This window comes from Podarcis melisellensis (assembly GCF_964234715.1).
Source record: "Podarcis melisellensis genome assembly, chromosome: 9".
Lineage (NCBI taxonomy): Eukaryota > Metazoa > Chordata > Lepidosauria > Squamata > Lacertidae > Podarcis > Podarcis melisellensis.
In genome coordinates, this window is record NC_138541.1 from 36690456 (window position 1) to 36706422 (window position 15967).

The 15967-nt window shown below is 40.9% G+C and overlaps 1 protein-coding gene across 5 annotated transcripts in view; it reads right to left on the bottom strand.

Moving 5' to 3' along the window:
• ZNF827 (zinc finger protein 827) overlaps positions 1-15967 on the bottom strand; it is a 112064-nt gene that overhangs the window by 21146 nt on the left and 74951 nt on the right. For all 5 annotated transcript variants that reach the window (XM_081925904.1, XM_081925907.1, XM_081925905.1 and 2 more), the window contains exons 7-8: positions 15207-15264; positions 11436-11539 (exon numbers count right to left, since the gene is read on the bottom strand). In XM_081925904.1, the coding sequence (XP_081782030.1) occupies positions 11436-11539; positions 15207-15264 (162 nt within the window). The remainder of the gene's footprint in view (positions 1-11435; positions 11540-15206; positions 15265-15967) is intronic.

Genomic DNA, 15967 nt, shown 5'->3' on the forward strand with positions numbered 1-15967 from the left:
TATGTCCAGTCCATGGGAATACCATATAGAACAGGGATAGCCAACTCTGTGCCCTCTTGTCTTTGTTGGTCTCCTAACTCCCATCATCCCTGACCACTGGCTATTGAAGGGAGTTATAGTCCAACAAAGACTAGAGGACACAGAGTTGGCTATCACTGATATAGAGGGTGGGTTTTATTTTTTGCATCCCAAAATTAGTGATTATCCCTTTACAAAACTAACTTAATGAGAAATAGTGTGAAATAAGTTTTGTATTGGTTGAAGCTAAAGAAAAGTATGTCTTCAATATACAAATATTTTCTGCATGCACATTAAAGGCACAATCTTTTAAACAGAGGTTTGTGCCTTAAAGGTATCCTATTCCTGGTGTACTGTGCCAATATCAGCACTGTTGAGTCAGGAATGAAGGCATCCCTAAGGAATTATTTGCCAGGAAGGTTTGATTTCCACTCTTCTTATTTGTTTGCATTTCATATGGCTTTTTATCACTATTTGCTGTTTAAAAGTATGAAATGGTTACAGAACAGCTTAAACATCCTGGAAAGAGAAAAGTGGGGTGAGCTCTATAAATAAAATGGTCATCAACCATGGAGAAAAAATAATTACAAAACTGAGGTCATCCGAAAAAGGTTATGCAACAAAGAAACCATCAGAAAAAGGTAAATGTAGGTTGATAGGATTTGCTGTTTTTACCAGCTGTGCTCTCATTTTACCCTTCAGCCAAAATAAGCAGCTGACTCAACTGGTTCAAATTTATACGTTCACAAAACCAGAAGTAGTATTAAATAAATAAATAAATAAATAAATAAATAAATTTCACTGTATGTGAAAGTAATGGTCTATCTTTGCAAATTCCTGTATCTGGAGTCCTATGAAATGAAAGCAAAGAAATGTCATTCACTGTATGAATTACAATTTTCTCCAGAAAGAAAATATCCTTTTATAATATTTTCCTAAGGCTGTCATCATGCTGTAGTTTGTGGTGCATTCCACTGACCAATGGTGCTGCAAACTATCCTGCAACAACAGCCTTCTGAGAGCTGCTGGACCACTGCAGCAGTGGAGGAGGGAGCTGGCTGTGGTGGGCAGTCCATTCAGGAGTAGTCCCAACAGGCCAAGGCAGCTTTTCAGCAACCAACCTGCTCTGCTGCTGCTGTCTACCTCACTGACGACACTTTCAGCCTCAGCAGTGAAGGCAAGGAGAACAAAAGCAGTGAGAGCCAAGATGTTTCCCCAGCCCTGGTCTAAAGTGTTATTGGAGGGGTGTTGGGGGGCCGGGGCCGGGTTGGTGAGCAGGGTCAGCCATCAACACAGACAGATATTAGCCTGATAGATATTACAGAGTACATTTGTTGTGCAAAGCAGCTTTCAATTCTTATCTAACTCTTCAGCCAAATTTATAGAGCAAATGTGGTACGCTTAATGTGTCCAAGATCCTATGTTTCAGCCACCCATCTGCATTAAGTGCCAGCTAGTTTGGTATCACGACAGAAGAAAATTGCATGGAAAGTGGGAGGAAATGTTTATGCTGTAATAATTTGTAACCACAAGCTGCAATCTAGCTTTTCTTACAGCCCTATCAAAGATAATAGGAATATTGTCAACTGAAGATACTTTATATTGGTCTTCAGACACATGGAACAACATAAGCCCTATGCTGCATGTAAGGTAGGCACATAATTGTGGAATTTTCAAGATACAAAGCAGTGGAATAACAAAGCAGTAATCCACATGAGCTAAATCAGCACATACAGCACTGTTTAATGCAATATGAACCCGACAAAAAATACTGTTAATCAGTGTCTCCAAAAGAAGTACTATTGTGAGTATGGTTGCCTCCATCACTTGCCAAACAAACTGATTTTCCAGCACCAGCTTTCTCCAATCCGTAATGAGTCTTATTTCTTCCGTTATGAGAACCTGAAGAGCAATAAGACCAGCTGGCAAATTTTCTATTTTCTAAAGGGTAAAAGCGTAGAAAGGAGACACAATGCTCCAGAATGTTCTCTGCTTACGGAAATCATGATAATAGCCTCCAAGAGAACCATAAGAAACAGAGTCCAAATAACTAAAACTGATGTTAGACTATTGCAGGCAAATTCCTCGATTTATGGGTCTACAGAATAGTAATGGCTGAAAGTGAATGCAGAGCTAGCCATCTATATATGCCTGCCATTCAATGGTAGTATTAGTCAGCGCGGCCATGGGGAACGGGAAAGGTGTGTTTCAATGTCTTGATGCAAGAAGACCTAAAAACATACAAAATATTTTTTTTTCAGCAGGCACTGAAAAGAGTACAGTGAAGGCACCTGCTTGATCTCAATAGACAGGGAGTTCCAAAGTGCAGGCATTGCCACACTAAATGATTAAGTTCTTATAAATGTGGAATGGTATTACGTGGCACCTGTAATAGTGACAATTCAACTGATTGAAGCAGTCAAGTGGGTAAAGGCAATATTGTAGGTAAACAGGCCCCAAGTTGTTAAGGGCTTTAAATACTAATAGTATCACCTTCAACTTGGTTCAGTAGCAAATTGGCAAGCAGTGCAGATTCCTGAGCACAGGTGTTCTATGCTGACAAGGCCTCATCCTGGTAGCAATTATGCTACAGCATTCTGCTCTAAATGCAGCTTCTGGATCAGCATCTATGTAAAATTAATATTTTGTGCCCTAACCTGCATCACTTTACACCAGCTTACTGAAGTTGCATTTGTTATTTTACTGCCCACTCATTCTGTTTGGAGAGAATAAATACCAGACAACAGAGCTGTTAGTGGATGGGTGAGTGATTGAGATAATTTTTGATGTACCCGGCCATCTACCCGCCATCCTTTCCCAACTCAACTCCTTGTAGGTATCTCAAATTAACCATAAGTGTCTCCTCTAGTTAGGACAATTTCAAGGCAATTTTGATGTGAAAGTACTACAAATGTCCAATCTAGTCAGAGGTCCAATTGCAATGCATAAAACACTCATTGTTTTTGAAACTCTTGTTTTAAAAAGTCCTTTGCATTTCTGGGGTACCTAATACAATGAAAAAACCACAGCAGCGATGCATTGCTTGGGATACTGTGGATTAGAAATGGAATATTCTGTTTTGAAAAGTAGTAGCTTTCTGCAATCACTAAGGAAATCCTCATAAAGCAAGGAATGCAGTTAGATTTGAAGCCTTTTGGCAGAGTAGGGCAGACAATGGGGAAGCATGGTGTTAATTATCCTCATTATCTCAGTAGGATGATAGCTCTGGAGCCAGAAGAATAGCAATCTGAATCTCAACACTACTGACTATTTACTCTTCTTCATTTCACCGAGGTAATATACTAATTTGTTTCAGAAATCTCCAAAGCCTGCCAAATCTTCCTTAAATGGAAATACGGCTTTACATTTAAAACCTCTAAGTGTGCTCCCTACTGCCACTGGGCAATTGTCAACAGCATTTGGAAGAGCAGCAGAAAATGGAATCTGATGTATAAGCAAATATGAAGAATTATTGTCATGGGTCAACTCAAGTCAAGAGGACTGTTTTAACTGCAGCACGGCAAACAGAATCCTCTTACTGCCCATCACAACTTTTGAGATACCGTTAGATGTCCCAAAATCGGGATTTACAAGGCTGTACCCATGCTGTGCAAGGGATGCGGGTGGCACTGGGTTAAACCACAGAGCCTAGGACTTGCCAATCAGAAGGTTGGCAGTTCAAATCCCCACGACGGGCTCCGTTGCTCGGTCCCTGCTCCTGCCAATCTAGCAGTTTGAAAGCCCGTCAAAGTGCAAGTAGATAAATAGGTACCGCTCCAGCAGGAAGGTAAACGGTGTTTCTGTGCACTGCTCTGGTTCACCAGAAGCAGTTTAGTCATGCTGGCCACATGACCTGGAAGCTGTACGCTCTTGGCCAATAAAGCGAGATGAGCACCGCAACCCCAGAGTCGGCCACAACTGGACCTAATGGTCAGGGGTCCCTTTACCTTTACCTTACCCATGCTGTGCATCTTGAAGTCACTCAGATGACCTTCAGAGTCATTCATAACAAGGTTGTTGCTTCAAAAAGTTATTTAACGAATGTTAAATGTTACACTGGAATTTTAAACTTTTGTGGGGAGGGAAGGTGTTGCTCCCAAGGCCATCCTAAGGTCCAAAACATTAGCCCCCAAAGAAGAACAAATGCCATACACTTGAAAAGCCTCACTTAGTGTGTCACAATAATCACGCTGGCTGTTTGTCCTAGAAAAAATTCTAGATTGTTTGAGAACTGTTTCTGAATGGACACAAGACACCATTGCTGGCTGCTCCAATAGAAGTCATAATAAATCAGGGCAGAAATGGTCCATCCATTGTTCAGTCTTAAGAATGTAAGAAGAGCTTGCTGGATCAGGCCATTGTCCCATCTAGTCCAGCATGTTCTCCCAGTGGCCACCCTGATGCCTCTGGGAAACCCTCAAGCAGGGCCATTTATTGGCCTTAAGAGTCTTAATTTCTTGTAGCCAGAACTGCCAAGAATAATGTTGCACTGCCTTAAAACTCTGCTTCTTGAAGTAGGAAAGGAAATAGGAGGACATAGGACACATTAGTTCCAAAGGGAGGAAAAGCCAACTCATTATGCTTGAGCTGCAATGAACAAATTAGAAAAATAATATATATTTTATTGCCCTAAGAAACAGAATTTATAGAGATAAAGGGAGTCTGAGTCTGACAGTAGTTGAAAACTTATCTGGACACATTGCTGAAGTGGAAGGAAAGGTTAAACAAAGGAATCCACTTATCTAGGTATCAAGAGTTTAGTTTTGAGTTACAAGATGTGACAGAAAAGGTAGTAGAGAACTTTTAAAAAGGATTAAAGGTTGGCACAGAGCCAAGAAAGCCAACTGACAGGCAAATGTTTAATTCACTGACACATTTAGACCAAGAACAATGCAAACCCATAACTGTGCTTTACCTCTTGACATAGGTAGATATAAAGAGCCTGTAGTAAAAATTTCTCCAAGCTTGCTCAGTTTGCATAAACCTATTTCTCTTTTTTTAAAAAAAAATAGTTGTAGGCCAACGGAAGTAATCATTTGTTTTTAGCAATAGTTATATTATAACCACAGAATCCAGAAAGCAATGTGAGGGGAAAGGGCTAATGTAACAGAGCATGAATGGAAACAGCCTCTTAACATCAAACTTTTTGCGTTGATGATAAGGTAGAGCATCTGTGTGTGGCACTGTGTGTGTTTAACACAAATATATGATTCTTTTCTCCTTCAGCTTAATATATAAGACCTCAGCACAAACTAACAATATGCTTGGGTTGCAGTATCCACCCTAGAAGCTGAGAGTCATCCTTTTGACTTTCAAATCCATGGATTCATTTCAGGAAGCCGTTAACAATTCAATCATATTTCATGGGTTTCCTGGCCAATATTGGGCTGTTGTGGTGTTACTGCTGACCTTTATTTTTCAAAGCAATTCTTTTAACTTTTTCTTCCTTATTCCATTTCTGTTCAAACCTCCTGACTCTTACTCTTTGCTGTGTTTAATTCTCTTATTGTTCTTTCATTAAAGGTTGCTTGTGCTTCACAGTGGCAACTGTTTCTTGTGTAAATCAGCCCATGCCGAGATTTTCCCAGTTCCTTGCGATCGCAAGAGATATACTGTTCCACCAACTATAGAACAGCGTATAAGACAAGAATTAAGACATTATATACATCATGAACTTTGTGTCTTAAAATTAACAGGGAGACTGGGCCATAAGGTGAATTTAGAGAAGCAGCCAACACTGCTCCTTTTCCTTCATTATACATCTTTAGCTGGTCTGAAACATTCCTCTTCAACCCGGCTTTGGGGTGATTAATATTCTACGACCTTTTAAATGTGTTGGGAGGGAGTTTTGTTTTTGTTCTAAATAACCAATTTGAGCTTTTATCCTGTACTTTTATCTTGTGAACCACCCTGAGATTTTCAGATGAAGGGCAGCATATAAATTTAACAAATAATATTAAGACTGTATTGCAAATTGCAATATGCCTCCAGCTGGCAAGCACTTCCTAGCTATTCAGCATAGCTAGTAGGATATGGCAATTCTATGAATCACCGCTGATATGTAAGAGAAGCCTAAACAAAACTAAGCCAACATGATTGCTAGGAACATAGAAAGCTGCTTTATACCAGGTCAGCCTGCTTGTCCAGCCAACCCAGTATTGTCAACTCTGATTGGCAGCAGCTCTCCTGCGTCTGAGGCACAGATTTTCCCAATCACCTGCTACCTGACCCCCTTAACTGGAGATGCCAAGCACTGAAGCTGCATGCAAATGACGTCTCTCTGCTCTGGTCTGATAAGCTGTGGTTCCTCACCATGTATGTTTGAAGATTATGACATGTGTACCCACTCTTTCAACACCTTTATTAATGCGGTCGTAGATTTTTCCTGCACCCCAGATGTTGGACTTCTTTATTTTGTGAATGACAAATAAGACCTTCCCGGAGCCTGAGAAACAGATGCTCAATAACAGAGATACTATTAGAAGAGAATTTAGAAGCACATGAGGCGGATACGTTTGCAGGGGAACAGGTAAATGTCTGAGAAGCCAGAGAGAGGAGGGAGAGCAACAAAAGAACACAGAGGAGTAGGAATATAGCAGGTGTACTAATCTTCAGAGACAGGTAATGGAGAGAGACAGAGGCAAACAATGTAGTGATATTTAAAGATTTTTCTGCCACAGTGAAAACTAGAAAGATTCTCAAACAAACGCTGGAAAGGTAACATTTCCTAACATAGGCGATCCCTCCATCAATATTTCTGGAATTTGCAACGCATCATTGGACTAGCACTGAATTCCAGCATGTACAACCCTAGCCAATTTTTTGCTGGTCAGACCCTAGCTCAGGTGAAGTTTCTCCTTCCCATCTTACTATTCTTAGTTCTGCTGGAGAACTCTAGCCAATCCACACATCCAGCTAACCAAGCAGGAAATGCTGGCAGGACTCTCAGCTACACAGATCAGCAGCTGTCTTTAAAAGTAAAGAAGCACGTATGCTATCACTCACAGGATGTTAGGCATTATATGTCTATTGGCACTGACAGCTTCCTCAGTGCTGTCCTCAAGATGATGTCTCATAGAGTGAAAGGGTACTTCAGTCTCTGTTTGCATGCAGTTACTTGCTGTTCTTCTCAGCTGTTGTGGTGCTGTCAGTAGTAGATCTATTACTGGGATGAGATCAGCTATATTTCACATTGACTGCTGGAGATGTTTTCTAGACATGCTCTATACACACATGTGTGGAAGGCTCCTGAGATGCTTGGGACTTTTGATACTAGTCTCAGTTTCTACTATGAATTCATTTTATTTTAGAAGGGTAGTTCTTCTAAATGGTTCACTGAAAATGTCAACTCGGTGTATTGTGGCAGTAAAAATGCCCTCACTGTTAGGAATTAAAACGATCAAACAGCAAGTTATGATGTTTCCAATAAAGGCCTACAGAATATCCACACAGAGAATACGGTATGAAATTCTTATTGCCTCAACTCAGAAAAAAGTGATAGGAAAGCTGGAAAGGGACAAAACAATTAAGGTGATGTGTGATTTTTCTTTTTGAGTGTAAGACTGGCTAAAAATTAATAAATAACTTCTGAGGTAGAGTTTAAAAGACAGAGATGCTTTTTAGCAAATAAAAAGGATCACTGAGTGAGCAACAAAATAGGAGTTTGTAAAAATTGCGAATGGCTAGAAAGAGGGAATTGGAAAAGAATTATTCATTGGGAACTGAACTATGGGAAGTATTATGAGGTGAGCTAGGAGCCGGGAAAAAGGAGCTGTGAAATCAGGAATAGAGGTCAAGCCACAATGCATGACCAGAGACATAACATACATGAGAGCTTGAGAACCCCTTGCTGCTAAAATGAGGCTCCACTAGAAAAGGAATCTCTTTAAACTTCTTCCTGTACAGCAGGATCCAACCTGAGTAGGTGCAGTCAATCCAGAAGCTTCTTCACCAAGAAGACTGCCTCCTACGATTCACTTATTTACCACATGGGGTAGCCACACGAGATTCCAGCACCCCCAGGCAGTCTCCAAATCAAGAATATATTCTGTATCCCATGCTGAGGGTCCACAGACGAGAAGAGATGCACACTCTAGCCTCTGTTGTCTGCCAGGGAACACAGGCCCCTGGAAGGCTACACCCTATGTCTCCCAGAAAGAATAAGAGAAGGTAAGTCTGGCTCCATTTATCAGCCAAAGGAGGAGGAGCTGAAGGGAGCTTGCTTCTTCCCTCTGTGTGAAATAGCACTTGACTCCAACTGTCAGTCACCCTTGGGTCAGAGAGCCAAAGGGAAGTTTACTCTGGTCTCTACCATCCACTGGTTCCACCTTCTGTCTCCTAGGAACATCATAGCAAGGGAAAGACCAGACCAGTTTCATCTATCACTGCTACAGGGAGTTTCCTGCCAGAAAGAAATCTCTAACTGCCAGTTGCCCTGCAGATGTGACAGGAAGAACACTCTGGCCTTTGCCATCAGTCAGAGGAGCAAGAGCTGCTGGGCCAGTCGCAGCACCTTAATCCAGGCAAGGACACCCACATAGGAAGATCCGCCTGACTCTTAAGTGGATATAAATGCCTGGTTGTGACTCAACACCTTGTTCTGGCATTGTCAAACTGACATACTTCTTCTACCTTTCCCCTCAGTTCGTGTGTCCTGACTTTTCTTTTGTAAGCCTGATGGCAGAAGCCTCAGGGGTTTTTTTTAAACTGATGTGAGCCACTTTGGGAGACAATATTTGTCTGAAAAGTGGTCTAAGAACATAATAACAATACTATTAATACTAATATGCAAAAGCAACAAACCCTCATACGCAAAAGCAACAAACCCTCAGCAGCTTTAGGACAAATGAAAGGAAGTATTTCTTATTCCAACATATAACCAACCTATGAAACTCATTGTCACAGGACTGGGGTAGTATATAGACCATAACACTAGCAATGGCTATTAACTATAATTTTCATAAGCAAAGTTTCCTAGATGGTGCAGATTGTGTATCATGCCCTTCCTGTGAACTTGGCTACAGTGTCTAGTTGGCTACTGTTGGGAGTGTTAATGATCTGGGACGCTGCCCCTGCGAGACTTATTCCAGGAACAGATTCTTCTCCTGAGGGTCCTCTTCACTTTGGAACCTTCTTCCCTCCTTTCAGCTAAGCCCTTGTAGGTCCTTTGGTGCTTCTCATTCAAGGAAAACTCATAGATCAAAAAGCTGTCTTATTCCAAATCAGACCATTTACCTAGGTATCTCAGTAGATGTCAATGGTGACTAGCAGTGGCTCTCCGGGATTTCAGACAGGACAGAAGTCTTTTCCAGCCTCACTTGGAGATGCTTAGGATTGAACCTAGAACCTTTTGGCATGCAAAGAATATGCTGTAGCACTGAGCTACACCCCCCGCCCTTATACATAATGAATACACCTGAGGGAAGGCAGGGAGAGAAGACAGAATAAAGGTATCTCCCTTCCCTCATCCCGTCACCACCAGTGACGTCTCTTTATGGCAGCCTTTTTGAGTGCATAGGAATTTACTAGCTTGTCCTCTGAGAACCCCGAGACATAACGAAACATGTGTGGTGTATGCCAAGTACACCACTCAGCCCTAATGAAAACTGGTTTAGTATCCTTGCAGCAAATTTATGGAACTGTGATAGGATTTATTTTACCCAATGCAAATGATTCTTTCCTAATTTTACAAATATAGTGAAAGTTTTCATGTCTGTAGCATCCTAACAAACAAAAACACATTTGACAACCAGACAAAAGCTTGAGCTCTTGCAGTTCGGTTGATATCAAGCTATGACCTCACCCGGTGAGTTTAATTTGATCTTCCTTTGGTAATACTGTAACACTTGGTTAATGCATTTTGACGGGCTCACATATCATATATTAACCTTCCACATTTGCAAGGAACATGGATTTAACCCGCTGGCTAATAATACCACTTATGCACATGGAAAGCGGAAGAGAGGGGACAGAAACTCAAGTTTTGCATGTATGCCAAGGCCTTACATCAGCACGTGGCAGAGCTGGGCAAACAATGAGTGTCCAGAGAATCCACTGCAGCTGATGCCACCACCCCTTTATTTATTTGTATTAGCAGGCAGAAAATAACTGTGCTCTCTACCAGAGTTTTGCTTTCGCTACCTGCCCCGCTCCCCCACCAGCTCAGAGCATGCTGAAGTCAGTATTTAGTTATACATATGCCTTTTGTCAAAAACAGCAAGAAAACCACCAGCTGCATGTGTGTCCTCTTCCAAAGAACCAAAGTTTCTTCTCTGGATTCCATGCAAGATTTCTGGACAATTGTGCAACATACACAGGAGTCTGGAATTTGCCCTACCACATTTTCAGCTGAAGTTAATGTCAGGTTACAGCAACATTAAGATATCCTGGCAGGCAGCCAATGCTCTTTTCTTACGAGGTAAATTACAGATGGCGCTCACATCCTGCCTCCTTAAAAGTTAGAAAGAGCTGGCTGGTATGCAACAATGAAATAAATAAAATAAATATTTCCGTAGCAAAGCCCTTTTGAGAGGGTTTCTAAAGGGATGAAATGATTTAAAATGTACAGGTTGACAGAAATATCAAAGTGCTTATTTATACAGACATAAAATTAAAAGCAGAAAGTCCAGTTCCAGTTCCTTTCAGTTTGTTAGCCACTATGGAAATATTTTGAGATTTTGTTGGGATGAGGCAGAACTTCAATTGAAAAGCTGAAAATACATAATGTCTTGTACATGATCTTGTGTTTCTGGTAATTGTAAGGGCAATTATATATGCTAACCTCTCCTTCACTCCACTCTGCCTAAGCCCCAACAGACCCAGAGTGACCAAATACCTAAAAGTTCACTTGTCATAGTAGCAAGCAATATTTATCCTATTATGACAAAACTGCAGCTGAATTTGTGTAGGTAGAAAAGCAACCCAATGAGTCTGGGATAAAGTAAATGTTTCCAGAACTCTATGTGCTGAGGAATTTCTAATCAACATCCCTTTTCATAGTAGTTTTCTAGGCTTTGTGACTTGCTGACCATAAAAGACTATGGGTGAAATCCAACGTTGCATGAGTGGAAGTCTCTATTGCTTGTGTGCAGCCACCATTGGATGTCAACCTGCGTCAATGTGCAGTGCAATGTTCTTCAGTTCTTGGAAATAATAATTAATGTTTTTTTTTCTAGCTGAAGAATCCAACCCCAGTTAATTCTAATTAGCATTAATTCATGCTAAGTTAAATACATTTTATTTAGCCAATTATATTTTCAAGGCCTATGACTGGTGTCTTATATTTTCAAAGCCGATGACTTCTGATATATTTTGTTTCAGGATTTGTGATGCTTCCACTTGATGTATCTGAACACAACTAGGAATTTTCAATCACAATATCGGAACTTTACTGTTACTAAAAACATAATGTCCCATACCTGGTACTGTTGTCCTTCCATGAACAGCAGTCTCATTAGACAGGAGATCTTTTGAGTTGGAAGTGAACGGTGATTGTCTAAATGTATCTTCAGGGAAAAAAGGGCTAAGGAAAAGAACGATTTGTTTTCTTTTAAGCTGACATAATACTAATCAGAGAAAGAAAATCACAGTAATGCACAATTAAATACGTTCTGATTACAATGTTACAATGAAAATTGCTTTTGAAACTCAAATAAAGACTAACCCTTGGAACAAAATTTCAGTTGTTTTACAAAATGACCTGACCATCACTCACTACTGAATTCTGTATTGTTATCTATGCAGAATACCATGTATCAAAACCAAAAAACTGGAGCTTTTCGTAGAAATACTTTGGAGAAAGAGACAAATGGTAGTGGCTTTTGAGGTGAGACAGAGCTGCTCTCCTGATATTGGCATCACTTCTCCTTACTAGGTGGTTCAGGGCAATGTAGGCTGGGGGATGGGCACCAGTGGAAGTGCTAGATTGACCATACCACTGCACCTGCCCAACCCCGAACTTGCTGCCATCCCATCACCATCCAGGTAAGATGCAGTGACCCCAGTGGCAGGTGGGTGGCCCACAACCACCACATGGGCCTCCCCTGAAGTTAAAAGTCAAAAGCCCTCAATGCCAATAATCTAATTTTGATGCATGGCCTCTATGTTTTCCCAGCTATTCCTTAATGAAGAACCACCATCTTTTGCTGGCTATGCTTAGCATTAGAAAAGCAGCATTAGCAGAGACATTTTAAGGAGACATGCATGTTCCTGAAGCCCAGTGATGTTTGTGCAAAGGAATTTCAGAACATGGCACAGTATATCAGGTTTTATGGAGTGCCACATTGCAAAGAGCTCACAGTTCAGACATATGTTCCAGCAGCATGTCCAAGCCAAGTTAACCCAGCTGGTGTGGATACAGTAAATGTCAGTATGAAGACTGACACATCCTGTCTGAATATTCTTCTATAGGGAGGACAATGCTTCTCCCCGTCCTGAGTGGCCCTTAGTGGGAGACTGATTTTCTCAGGAAAATGTCTGTATCACTGGAGGAGCCTAAATGAAGCTAAGCATTCTCCTTACAGTTATTCCCCTCATCTCTGGCTGAGCCAATACATTCTGTTTCCTATGCAAGGAAGTTGTTTAGGTTGTGACAGGAAGACCTCAGAGCTCTAGGACTACAAACTGAGAAGCCGTGTGCCTTTTTACACAACTTATTTACTGACGGAGGGAAAATCAGTTCATGTTCAACCCAACAAGTAAAACTTGCCTCCTGCATGCAAAAGTTTTTGTGTGGATAAATTGACCTGAGCTATACCTGGAATGGACTAAAATGATGGACAGGATTTTGCAATGGAAGAGACAGTGGTGTAGTGGTTAAGAGTGTTGGACTAAGACCTATGAAACCAGGAATCAAACCCCCCACTCAGTCATAAAGCTCACTGGGTTACCTTGGAACAACCACAGTCTCTCACAGGGTTATTGTGAGGATTTGATAGGGAGGAGAAGCATCACGTACACAACTTTATGCTCTTTGGAGGAAAGGTGAGATATAAATGTAATTAAAAAAATAAATAAAAATAAAGGAATAGATAAATGGTTCAGAAAGAATGGATAATTATCTTTGGTATACTGTACCCAAGTGTTTGGGGTGTTCAACAGATGGATTTCTGCTCATGATTGGGGGTCTACCTGCATGCTACTTTTGAGGATAATCAAGTCCCATATAATATTGCATGTTACTTGAGCATTGGTGCTCTGAGGTGCACTGTTTGCCTGTTTGTTTACACATGTGCTGAGGTTTCGCTGGGTGTTATCATTTGCCAGCCTTCCACTTCCACTTTGTTTCTATCAGCCCACAGGAAAGGACGCAGCCTGCCTTTTGTGCAGAACTGCTCCTGCACAAAACAGCTCTATTAAAAATAAAAATTGCCCTTGCAGATAGATGAGGTGGAAAGCAGGAGGAAAAGCAAGTGGTAGCCTTTCATGCAAGGGATCCAAATCCTGACCTGACTTGGACAGACAGACACCCCCCCACACTTTTTTTTACTGTTTTTTGTGCAAATCTGGTGTATCTGCACACACATACACACAGGTAAACAAATACCTGCTCACAACAGACTCCAGGTTTCCAGAATTTATGGTGGGTACAGAAGCACTAATTGAGGGGTGGAGAAAATAACACACAGCAAGAATACATCTCATCAAACTCTGCCTGCTAGTGCAGATAGGAAACATCGGGATATATTTTGGAGGCAAAAAATCTAAGGTGCTCATGTGTAGACCCACAAAGGCCCAAGAGACACAACCATCCACATGGGCATTAATGACCTAGAAGGGACACAGCCTTGGTTGACAAGACTTGCCAGGACACCTGGGAAACTACAGTCCTGCCTTGTTCTGCTAAATAAGAATAAGCAGAGGCAATGGAATGGACTGCTGCTTTTTCCTTTTCTGTGTTTTGCTGAATCTAGAAGAGGCACCGATGAACTGAAGTGAGATTTCAAGGAAAGACCAGGGACGAGAGAAATCACTGCACTTTGGAACAACTCTGCAATAATCAAGCATGACAGAGGCCAGAGGTGAAGAGGGACCGAGAGAGTGAGGTTTCATATCCAATGTGAGTCTCTATTACAGGAAGTAGGTACAGAGAACGTCTTTTTCCCCTTCCTGCTGTAGTTAACAATCCTATGATTTATAAGCACATCAGAAATGTATCAACGTTGCTGCTGCTGATTTATTGCCTTGGCTGCCCTAATACTATGAGCTTATTGATTGAATTAATTTTTAATCACATGTCAAACAGAAATATATCAGCTTATCACATAGATAGCATGGGCATGATCATGCCAAAGTTAACCATTTTTTTTTTTTTAAAATCCCCTAATTTCTGTGGGAAATATTTAGCTATGAGCTCATGAGATCAATGAGATTTAAAAGGGCATAACTTTGGTTTGATTACACCATGTACGATTCTCCATCTGATACACTGCAGCATTTCAAAATATGAAATAACATTCCCACTACTCCAATGCCAAGTACCTGCCATATTATAGGATGCTTTATCTGTATGGCCTTTGCAGAGTGCCCATTCAACACGCCAGTGAAGTGGGCCAATGGAACAGAGAAACACCAGATAGTTCTAGGTAGGGTCAGTTCCTTTACTGACAGAATAACACAGTTCCACAGCTTTTAAGTTATATTCCATTGTAATATACTGTACAGTCATACCTTGGGTTGAAGTTGCTTCAGGTTGAACGCTTTCAGGTTGTGCTCCATGGCGACCAGGAAGTAACAGAATGCATTACTTCCGGGTTTTGCCACTTGCGCATGTGCAGACGGTCAAAATGACGTCACGCGCATGCGCGAAAGTGGCAAATCGTGACCCACACAGGTTGCGTTTACTTCAGGATTCGAACGGGGCTCCAGAACGGATCCTATTCGTATCCAGAGGTACCACTGTACCATCCTTCCAGCAGCATACAGTCACCTTGCAGTGTCCCAAACAGAATAGACTTTGGCCAATAGCAAACTTGCTTCAACCATAAGTGTATTTATACTTGTGCTGAGTCACTCTCACATGCTTGCTGACACACTCTCATGTTTAACTAGGTGCAGGTACACATGCAGGTGCAGGACAAACACACCCAAAATTAACCAGCTAAATTAACTAAATCCTTTGACCTTTTTCTCTGTATGCATAAAAGCCCTTATACATCAACTTATCATGCTCTAACAATTATGCTGCTTACCTAGTTGTAGCTGTGATGGTGTTATCCTTAGAGTGATTGTGCTCTTTGCTCACTTTTTCTGCAGAGATATAAATTATTATTTTTAATTAGTCAAAACGAACAAAAGTATTTCCTTTAAAAGTTCTAGTTCTGGCCATTTTCAGCTGAGGAAAATCTTATTTGCATGGATTTATCAACTTATTATCCAAATCTCCTCCCCAACCTCTCATTTACACTGTAAAACATGCATCAGTGTTCCCTTGCTGAAAAATTCCCCTATTCAATTTATGTGCTTTCCTTTGATATTATAAATTTGCTTGAATACTATGGGAAACAAAGAAATTGGCAAAAGGAAAACAAGGTGCCTTGGTGTTAGAACAAATGACTGCAAGGAAACTATTCCTGTATTATTTAGAGACCTGGAAAGAAGCACTTATCTGTGGCTTATGGCACCCATTGTAAGTAAGATATATGTCTCATGTCACACATACAGAGGTGGGGAAAGAAAAATCAAAAGTCATGCATGCTTAATTTTTCCTCTAGGCAATGTAGGAATAGGTTTTTGCCCAGGTAATTAACTGCTTTTTTGGAATGGAACTCCCTTCTAGTTTGTCATTAAGCATATTCAACTGATGGCAGAAACTATTTCGTAATCTTCCTAGAACACAAATTTAAACTCTCCACATCCAGTTCAAATGTTGCAATCTTGCTGTGACTCATAACTTTATTGTTCAAAAGGAAAGAAGTTCTGTGCCCATGGTTTTCCACTGAGTGCCACAGGT